This window comes from Diplotaxodon limnothrissa, linkage group LG19 (genome assembly GCF_057381915.1).
Source record: "Diplotaxodon limnothrissa isolate DT_005_m linkage group LG19, D_limnothrissa_male_GT1.1, whole genome shotgun sequence".
NCBI classification, from domain to species: domain Eukaryota; kingdom Metazoa; phylum Chordata; class Actinopteri; order Cichliformes; family Cichlidae; genus Diplotaxodon; species Diplotaxodon limnothrissa.
This window is the reverse complement of record NC_140614.1, coordinates 23698855-23709947: the sequence shown is the minus strand read 5'-3', so window position 1 is coordinate 23709947 and position 11093 is coordinate 23698855. Positions and strand designations below refer to the sequence as shown.

The window sequence follows — 11093 nt, the reverse complement described above, 5'->3', positions numbered from 1 at the left end:
CGCGTTCACTCCCCGTTTTCACCGAGCCAAACGCCTCCCCCTCCGTTACCAGTGCCTGTCCACTCCTCTACCCCCCTCCTGCTCTCTTCCTCCCTCTCTCCTTCTCCCTCCCTCGATCCGATGGGGTGACAGCAGATTTAGCAAGGGGCTCCCAAGGAAGCATTTTTAATGATCTATAGCTATATATACCCTGGGAAAGTATCCTCCAAACAACAGAATTTTAAATGGCAGACTAGATTTGCCAGATATACGTTCACAAATAAATAAATAATGCAAGTCATGTATAAAATGACGGCTGCTCCTAGTGACTCCTGTATTGTAAAGTGTAGAATGGGCACTTGCACGAACTGAAGCCCCATTGAAATGTTGTTAAAATGCATTTCTTTACGTCCTCTCAGTGTTATTATAATAATAATAATAATAATAATAATAATAATAATAATAATAATAATAATAATAATAATAATATTTACAATGATGACCAAATCTCAGTTTCTAGGAACTTTGGGCCAATCTAATCTGACCTTTTATTTGCTGTAAATTTTCTGCCGTTTGCAGATTGCAGATAAATAAAGAAATGCCATAAAATCCGAATTACTATTTTCACTTCATAAATAAAATGAATAATAATTTAATACTTTTTATACTTTAGTTTTGTTTGCAGAAATGGTAATGACCGTGTTTCTCTTTGTGGTAGAAAATACTTTAAGTCATGTCAAATGCGTTAAATAAAGACTGCAGTGCACGACCCACACCACTTCTATAATAAATACACGTTCGGACAACAGATAGTGTCCTCTTAAAGACCACTGGCTTGTTCATTTCCCACCAGTATTCCCCAAGGACACGAGATAACAGCTAGTGGCATGCACATCTGGATTTGTGTACCTACATTACAGTAAAAACGACTGCGTGACTCCGGTGCGTTGTGTTACCACGTGATGGCGCCATTGACCCATCTGCTGTTCTGACTTTCTCAAGAGAGGTGTGGGCCTCTCCTTCTATTCCTGGCAGGCCCCACAAACACGCAAACTCAGTTTCCACCAAGCTGTAGTCCACTCCTCCACACAGAGCTAAAAAGCGCTGCATCTGCTCCGTGATTGTTGGCTGAACATGAGCCGGTTTCACTGCGTTAAGAGGGAAAAGGTCTGATGTGTGCAGGATCTCATTTTTACACAAAAATTCTCTGTTTTAGTCCATTTAAACCCTGGTGGTGCTGATGGAGATGGAAATTCTGATCTATATTCTGGTTTTGATGCGCATATACGTCTCAGTGGTTGTATAGCAACCATTTCCTTCCTGCTTATTATAAACACAGGAGAGCTATTTATATCTCACACAGAGTACCGCATTGGCCTCGTTTCCAGAGACCAGTGAAATTATGCTGATGCCTATACATTTCCCTTTCATTTCCTCACCTTTCTCATCTCCCCCTTTTCTCCCTTTGCTGGCTCTCTCTTCCCTCTTCATTTTTCTCTCTTCCATTTCAGACCCCGTGCTTCCCTCCCTCCCTCTCCATCCTGTGTGTGAGGAAGCAGCATAGGTTACACTGGATTCTACTTTTCATTTTCTAAGAAATCCGCGGTGGAAGCCCATGAGTCACCACTTAAAGATGTTCACAGGCCGACAGGTGGCATCCACCCACCCACACCTTTTTTTGTCGTATGCCACGTGTACTCCTGCAGCCTAATCTTAGACCCAAACGGAAACACAGACTTTCCCAGGGTGTCTCATGTGTTTCATTTTTATGTGTGTATTCGGACACGATAATTGTCTAATTAAGACCCAGCAGAGGGGTTGCCACACTGGCCTTCATGGGGAATGACATGTTTTTTAATCCACCCCAGGAGCAGGATGGGAGACCCGCCTGTCGCCGCATCTCCGCCACCAGGGTCACACCACACTGATGCGACAACCACCGTCAACGTCACACTGTCTCCATAGCAACCGTGCCGGGCACAGCATCTCCGAGCAGATGTTGGAGGGTTAAGAGAGAATGAAAGAAAGAGTAGGGGGGAAGCCAGTATCTCTGTGTGATGAATTAATAAACTGTAAAGAGTCTGCATGTCATGGCAGCACGACATGGGTGAAAGAAGTCAACGATCCCGAGTTGGGAAAATAATTTAAATTATTATAGTAACATTTTAAAATTAAAAAATGAGAAAAAAGAACTATCAAAGAGAATCACTGAGAGTCGCTGAAAAGAAATAAACCCCTTCCAAAGTCATGCCAGCAGCAGAGCTTTTACATGAATGTTAGTCAACAAGCAGAGAAGATTGCTGCACTGTAACCTGTGATTTAATTAGCATCTACAATGTAACACAAACAGCAATATATTGTAGTAGGTTTTAACAGTAATGTACTGTAAATGGCAAAGGATTGTGGGAAAATATTGGCCCACTACTGTAAATGTAACTGAATAGTAAGTGTTTTAGTACTCTTAAATGAAAAATGAGGCATATGGAAGCCGTTTTTCTATTTGTATGTTAGATAAGATGGAAATATTGCACACAATGTTCTCCCTTTTAAATATCGTACATTTTACAGGGTAAACCCCCCTAAACTATATCCACATATGCTTCCTCAAGGAATATGCTGTATCGTATAATGCTTACACAGAGGGTTTCTACAGCATGCTTTTAATTCTTTCAGTTATTTCCTCTCTTATTTTGAAGGCTGCTTTATTTTTTCTCTGCCAAGTTTTTACTTCCTGTCTTTGCTCTTTCCCCTCCCTTTTGTATGTCCACCTGTTCCTTGTTACCCTGTTGCCCCTTATGTGTATTTATCCTGCGTGATTTCCCTAAGGCTTTGGACTGAAGTGGCTGACCATAATATCACTGATTTTCTAAGATCCACATCACTGCATGGATACAAACGGCAAGCAAAAGGTGAGAATGTTTAAAAAAATGACACGAAACACTCCTCAGTTCATATTTTTATTAAGAAAATCATTTTGCAGATTTGATTATTATTATCACCTCTCTCGCTCTCTCTCTCACACTCTCTCTATGTATATATATATATTTATATATATATATATTTATATATGTTAGTTTCAGTTATTCAGAGGATGCATCAGCACAGTATATTTTAATAGGAAGACTATTGCTAGAATAAATATCTATACATTATAATTAGTCAAATGAAAAAATCCCAACGAAAAAAAGAAGAACCAAAGAAAAATCATTTACAAAAACAATGAGAGCTTAAAAGAAATAACCCATTTACAAAACCAAAGCCATAAATGTTGCAGAGGAATTTATTTAAAAAATACAAAGATGATTCACAGTTTGTGTCCTTGTTCTCATGCTGGCTGGAACACCAATAGGGACCATGCAGGAATGAAGGGCCAGAGCGTCTCGATAGTACCAAACTACGTTACCCACAAAGTCTAGGCTAAATTCCCCGCCGTATACTGCTCATTAGGATCTGAGGCGATCAGATGAAATGTAAAGGGGTGAGCCTGAGTGATTGGCAGGAAGAGTGGGAGTTCTTTTGTATTTTGATCCTCCGGTACCGATTTCCTTTAGCTCCTGTGGCATGAAGCCCTGCTGGACAGGAGCACAACCTGCCCCTCGCTGGTAACAAAAAGCCTGGTGTGTCAGAAAACCACAGCTTTTCTTGAGTATAAAGGTTTAACTTAGTGCTCATTCTCTAAGCTTCACATGGTCTGAGGTTTCCCTTGCAGCCACAGAAGAACAAATCCGAACCCCACTCCCTTTATTGTATGAGACTCCTCAGCAAGATGAACAGAAAGTACCCTGTGACCTCACTGGTGGCAAACAACTCAAGTAAACTTTACCTGGTCCTACACAACAATCTGTGCCACCAATGTAGTTATCTATGGAGGCCCAAACTATAGCTGTTACTAGGCAATAAGTATATTTGATGTCATAAAATAAGTGATCATACCAACAATATTAAGACTAAATGTGTAATTTAACCATGAAAATATCATCGTACAAGCAACATTTTAATGAAAATACCTGCAGCATTTTTTAATTAAAGAAGAGTGTGGAATTGCAAAAATTATTCTAAATTTAAAATATCCACCAAGTTCCACAATTTCATGGTTCAATTACATCTTTCTGCATCCATTCGTATGATTATTCATTTTATAACTTATCATTTAGTCACCTTTAACATAGCTGGTCTCCATAGAGTTCCTCCTTTAAAGCCAGTGCTTCTCTTGCTACAGCATACAAAAAAAAAAAAAAAAAGCCCAACGTAAAGCTTTCACATGAAGAAAACTTTAACTGTCCTACTTCTGATTGGAGGTTTTGACTATACAAAGAATGCGCAGGAGACTGCGCGCTCCCACCACGGCATCCTTTATCTGCACGCTCTCCCTTCGCTTCTCTGAAACCTTTGAACAATATTTACAGCTATCTACAATCAGATGCGAGGAGGGTTGGTTTTCAGTAAGTGCAAACATCAAGCAAAAACACACAGAATGAATATGAAAACGGCTCACAATTTATGCGGATTTATGCAGAAGTAACGCTAACAGAGGTACAACAGCGGAAAACAGCCAGAGAGCAAATGATGTTTCACTGACAAGGCCTGTGTGAATGTAATATGTGTGTATGTGTGTGTGCAACCGAGGGCATGCAGTCATTCTATTTCAGCTCCATGCCTGATTTATATACTAGTGTGTGTGCGTATAGGGGGTGTGTGTTGTGCAGGATGACTCATGCAGAATGTGTAGGCACTCTCCACGGGAAAGCTGCAAACATCTGACAGACACTTCATGAGATTGTACAACAGCAGCAACAACACAAGCACGCGCACATACACACCCGTGCAGGCCGGAGTGAATTAACGTGAAAACAATATATATAAATAAGGTGGATGAATGTGCATGTACATGAATGCACTCCCGGTTAAACACACAGAACAGGGAATATGGTTCATGGATAAATGAGATGAGACACGCCATGGAGGGACAGGGGCAGAAGTGTCTGTCCTGATTCTTGCGAGCACTTAACTCACACAATCCACAAACTCAATAGCTCACACACTCCACAAGCACAACGTCTTCTTTCAACGGCTCCCACATGAAAGCTCGAACGATTCTTATACAGGCCACGGCTAGTGCAGTTGAACTTCATATATTTGCTCTATGTCTATTAATAGCACAGGCCCCTGTTGTCCATAGTGCTCTCTCACGCTGCCTCATTGTTGTTTTTCCTTCCCTGTTGTATCATATTCCATGCAGGAACATGAACAATGACAGTCTCCTGTTAACGTCAGCAGAACAGCAGCTTGCACAAACATGCGCACACAATCTGGCAACCAGACGTGTCAAGCTGATATCTATGCAGCGTGTGCAACACTGCCGGTGGCTTTGCGTCAGACCAGAAAAGAACTCGGTCTGAAAATCATTGCAGGCGATTTTTAAGGTTTTCTTTTTCAAATTTTAGCTCGTCAAATGGCCACAACCCGTAGATTGCACTCTATCTATATAGAGCAGGTTAAAAATAAATGAATTAATAAAAAAAAGAAAGAAAAGAAAGTGATTAAAATACAACTTATATATCTGTTTTACACATCTTGTTTTTGGAATTTAAACAGATTTTCAAAAAAGAAAATAAGAGAGTACAAGTGAGCATCCCTGGCATCTAACAAGTAAAGGGTATGTTTACAATATAAATGTTTGGGTTTAACAGGACCTCACATTAGTGCAAAGTACAACACAGTAATAACAACAGATTCATTCAGCTTTCAAAATAAACAGAAAAACAAAATTACAGCCTGGAGTGGAACTTTTAGTTACATATTCACATTTTGCTAGTGCTATCTGATTGATAGATCTGAAGAGTGGATGCGTCAAATACAATAGATCATGAGTATCGTTATTAAGCCGTATATTACAGTACATAGCAACACCAAACCTTCTACTGTAACAACATTTCCCAGAAAGACAGTGGGTACAGTATTTCTTTACATGGGTAACATCTTACTTGAAGCTCTTGTGAACATTTCGCTGAATTTCCATCTGCTTATCTACACGTCTGAAATCATTTTATAGTGGTTTGTGGGCATGAATGATAAAGGTAGGACATTTTACACGGTGCTTATGAATGAGGCGTCGCTGATTAATAAGCAAGTCTTCAAGTAAAATGTTACCCTAAAGTGCCCAGTTGTTGATCCTGCTGCACACATAAAGACAGCGAAGGAGACAGACGAGACTAGTTGCTGTGCTTATTCTCTTTTTTCTTCCTTTTTTCTTGAGAAATGAACACACAGTTAAAAGGGGTTATCATCTGTGTCTTTGGGTTTAACAGTACAGGAGCAGATTATCCGCCACGCTAATTGTTGTCAAAACCGCCTGAGAGATGGAGAAAAGCAGACAAATAATCTGACCCCTCATCGTCGTCCCACAACCTGTGATCCTGTGGGGGTGGTGTGGGGGTTGATGTTACATAACGTTTACGCTCTTTGTGTCCACAGCTAACCGGTCACATCACGATACCCTGTTGTTCAGCAGAACCACAACCTCATTGTGCCAAGAACCAGACAAAATAAAGCGCCATACATCAAGACAGAGAGCTACCTGTGACCATGCTACCTATGCAATCCATGTTCAGGACTGTTGAATGAAAGCTAAGGATGGAAACTGCACACAAATACAATAAAAGAACAAACAAAAAAATAGAATTAGATATGTTGGAAAAAAGTATTGTGCTTTTGGCTGCTCTGTATACACTGTGTACAATTTTAGAGGTCCTACATGAAAAAAAGGGTATATATATTAAATATATATATATATGCACTTTGGACATACAGCACAACAGAGATAATTATTAATACACATGTAGGTGGAAACATGGCAAATAAAATTGTGTATGGTGATATAAAGTGCAATGTGAGGGCATTTAGGCTGAGTGAGCCCTGTTCTTCTTCATGTACTCAGTCAACGATGTTACTCAGATTGACTATCAGAGAGCTAAATGTGTGTGTGTTTCTTTTCTTTTTGCATGGATGCATCATGTGCGTGTTGTGTCTGCACATCTCTGTGACCCATTCTGTTTCCTGATGCCTGGAGTTACAGGTGATGAGTGTACGGAGATGCATCAGGGTGCACTGGACAATCTGCATGGAGCTTTAAAGATCCACCCTCCGCCTTTTCTCCCCTGTGTGCTTTTTGTTAAAGGAGATGTGTTTAAATGTAACTTTATAAGAGCATCATAAAGAAAACTAGAAAAAAAAGGCAAAAAGAGAAACTCTCACATGAAAAGTGCCAAAGCAAACTGACATTCTCAGAACCAAAAGTTCTCTTTCATCTTACCAGCTTGGCAATGATTATCTAAGTGTATTAACCTCGTAGGCAAGGCAGACTCGTATTTCTGTTTCATGTTTCAATGAGAGTCCAGCTTCCTTTCAGCCAGAGTTATTCTACACTTGATGAGAGTCTTAAAAGGATTGTTGCGTCGTATCAATGGCATGCGTGAAGCCCCTGCCGCTGGATGTTTCTCCACATCAGATGAGGACATTTCGAGGGTTCATAGATGACCTTTTACCATAAGCATTTGGGGGATAAACGCAAAGAAGTGTTTTTATATGACGATGGCAATTGAAAATTGAGCTTCAGAGCATCAAACTTGAGTCAACATCATATACTAGTTGGGGCTGAGGATGTGCAGACTGGATGGAATATATCTAAATATCCCATATTTATATACATCAAAGTCCTTGGGGTGTGGCTGGGTGATCTGTTTTTTTGCTGTGATGCTTCATGCTAGCAGTGTCAAACTTTTGAGTCCTCTTTGTACTAGCATGATAGACACCTCAGTCACTTACAACAGGGTCTCTACCAGATGAGTGAGCTTTGGAACTCGCTTACTTGTACATTACATTTCTCTACAGTCGATATAATAGAGGGTATGAAAAAGATGAGAAGGGTGAAGTGTGAGCTGAGCAGGGAGGTGCAGAAGTGAGAGAAGATATCTAAGATTTTGCACTGATCAGAAACCTCTTGCGTTTTTATGGACTTCTGGTCTTCGTGGTCAGTACTCTCACCCAAGTTCTCGAAGAGTGCTCCATCCAGGTTTTTGTGACACTTGGAGGATACAAAGTCCACACCCCTGCCATTTCTGTATTCATCTGTGTCACGCACTACTTGTCATCTCAATCCCACTCACCTGTTTCCCCGTTAAGGATGTGCATGGATTTATGCTCCGAACTGAAACGTTTCCTGTATGTAAGTTGTGTTTGTGAGGAGCGTGTCGATGATGAGAACCCCGCTGCCGTCAAAAACCTTGTTGCTCTGTATGATGCGTTTGGTGTCTGGCGTCCTCCTTCTTTACTTCTCCGTATTTCATCTCCCTCTCTCACCTCCACCTCCACCTCCCTTTCCTTTCCTCTCTTGGATTTTACATCACGCTGCATTTGCCCTTCAGTCTCTCGGCACGGGATTGCTTCCCAGAGCGCTTGCCGTCGATGTTGAGGCTCATGTTCCTCTTCTTGTCCAGGTTTAGCAGCTCTTGAAAGAGCTCGGTTACGTTGTGGTTGGTCTTAGCTGATGTCTCCATGAAGGCGCACTTCCACTGGTTGGCCTGGGCCTCTCCGTCCTTGGTTTCCACCTCTCGCTGGGTCTCATCACTTTTATTTCCCACAAGCATGATTGGGATAGCCTCAACATTGCCCTTTATAGCCAGGACCTGCAAAGGCAAGCAAATGGATTTGATTTGTTATTTTCTGGGAATTTTGCTTGTAGTTTTAGCACCCAAAGAGAATACATCATTACAAATGAAAGCATTTGTGGTTTAGACATCACCAGTGACAAAGTTGAGGAACTAATGCAATACAGATTACCCCAGACAGCATCATTACTTTTGCTCTTTATATTTAGTACAATGCAGAAAAACGTTTCAGTATAAAAGCCCAGCGCGATTAAACAAGCTCAGCCATCCAAAGACACACAAACACTCCTCACCTGTTGGTAAATGGGTTTGAGCTCCTCCAGGGACTGTCTGCTTGTGATCGAGTAGACCAGGATGAAGGCGTGGCCTTTAGAGATGGAAAGGCGCTGCATGGCAGGGAACTGGTGACTGCCTGTTGTGTCTGTGATCTGGAGGGTGCACACGCTCTTGTCACAGCTGATCACCTGGCGATAGGTGTCCTCCACCGTGGGGATGTAGGTGTCCCTGAATGTGCCTTTCACAAAGCGCAGAACCAGGGAGCTCTTCCCCACTCCCCCAGCACCGAACACCACCACACGATAGTCGTTGCTCTGTTCTGGCATTCTGTCCCCTCGGGTTTAAGATAGTCTTACACCTATGAGATTAGGAAAGGGAACATGAGAAGATAAGATTCTAAGAGAAAATCTGGAGCTTTTGTTTAATGAAGCAGAACAAGAGGAGTATATGCTGGCAGAACTTAACCTCAGGCCAGTGGGTTTTAAAACACTCCATCTTTCGTGGTCTGACTATGAGCCAGAATACAAATTAGAAAAGATGAGTTTGGTAATGATCCAAGTGTTTCACCTCATGCAGACATTTCCCTAATCAATACCCTTCGCATAGTCACGGTTCTTCAGTTTCAGCCCCAAAAACAATCCCGCATTTTCTAATTAATCATCAAGCCAACATAGAAGCCTCAAAGAACAAAACACTGCGCATGGCTAACACCGATCACTGTGCCTACCACTAATATGGATCCAAACAGAGTGAGTCAGAGCAACTAAAGCCATCGTAGGGTCTACCTACCTTACAAATTAAGCAGCTCGAGGCAACTGTTGTTGTGATTTGGTGCTGTACAAATACAAGTGAATTGAATTAAAAGTAAAAAGATGAAAACCAGTTGTGTGTGAAGGGTAAACACAGAAATCTATTTGAGAAAATAGATGGACTATTGGATTTGAATTCACCAGTTGGCTAAACACATCACAAAGGCATACTGATTCACGCCAAACTGGCTTCAGCGTTACACCTGTCAGTGTTACATTTGCAGCTTTGCTGCTGCAAGTGGCCAGTGCTTGTTAGGTTGTTTTATTGGTATTAAAAATTTGAAAAGAGTCCAGGTTTAGTGTTTGCTTTACAAAACAACACAAAGCTCAGGGCTTTAAAGAAAGTGTTGCATTGCATAATTCACAGCAGATTTCATCCTCGGTCATCAAACTGTGAAAGACTCTACAATTAATCACTCCTAACATTACCTGCTGCAGCTCATGCATATGCATCTAAACAATGTCCTCGCACAGAATCTACTGCTATCTTTGTGAGAGCTTGCGCTGTCTGCACATGATTGCACATCGTATCTGTTGCATTATTTATCCGCTTTGGTGCTAAACGTGCTTTAATGTTCCGTAATAAGATATTCTATCAGCTGTGATCATGCTGCTCTCTAAGCTGCAGTCATAATGAAAACAGTAAATCGACATCAATACCATATGGAATAAGTGGATTTCTGTCATGCTTGCACTGCAGGAACCCACTATTGATGGCAGGGTGCCTGTAATTGCTTTGCTGGGTTCTAGATAATATCAGTCCACGAGTTTGAAATAAATGAGGATTTGGGGAGTGCCTCTTGAATTTTATAGACCGTCTCTCAGCTGTAAGCATGTGTGATGTATAAGACTGCTTCATAGCTTGCTGAGAACACCACCACAGTTTAATTTTCAGGTGAGCCTGTGGCTACTGTTTTACTCGGGTCTGGAAGAAGCAGAAAATCTTCCCTAATGGCTCTCTTGATACTTCAGAAGGGTGATAAACTTGAAACTGCATTTTTTAGATAGAGGGATGCATGACTGAAGTTTAACCTCTTGGGACTTCAAGTCTGTCGTATTTCTCTTTCAGACCGTGGCTGCGGTAATGAAAACATGTGCAGTGAGGGTCATGTTAACCTTTACAACTCTTAAGTGCAACATAACTACAAGGCGCTGCTGTAAAATTGCCAGAAACAATAGTCATCTACAGTGCCTTACTCTTAGCTTTAATGAGGCAGTCAGTGATGAAAAAAAGGTAACACTTTAAAAATTGCCATGTAGCTGTCAAAGCTGCACAGTGATTTTTGCTTAACCTGCTTAATTACAGACACACACCTAAGCAGGAATGATGCCTCAACATAGTTTAAAAAGCCAATTTCTAAGT

General features: G+C 41.2%; 1 protein-coding gene across 1 annotated transcript; it reads right to left on the bottom strand.

The window, feature by feature from the left end:
• Window positions 1-8375: 8375 nt before the first annotated feature.
• On the bottom strand, window positions 8376-9247 carry diras1b (DIRAS family, GTP-binding RAS-like 1b). Its single transcript, XM_085342631.1, has 2 exons — window positions 8939-9247; window positions 8376-8663 (listed from the first exon to the last, which is right to left on the bottom strand). Exons 1-2 carry the CDS (start codon window positions 9245-9247, stop codon window positions 8376-8378), a joined length of 597 nt encoding a protein of 198 aa, XP_085198757.1.
• Between the last annotated feature and the right edge of the window lie 1846 nt (window positions 9248-11093).

Bases quoted from the DNA above. Each gene is read 5' to 3' on its own strand.
- diras1b (XM_085342631.1), bottom strand. From the start codon at position 9,247: ATGCCAGAACAGAGCAACGACTATCGTGTGGTGGTGTTCGGTGCTGGG. The intron at 8,664-8,938 runs GTGAGGAGTGTT...TTGCCTTTGCAG, and splicing joins TCAAACCCATTTACCAACAG to GTCCTGGCTATAAAGGGCAA.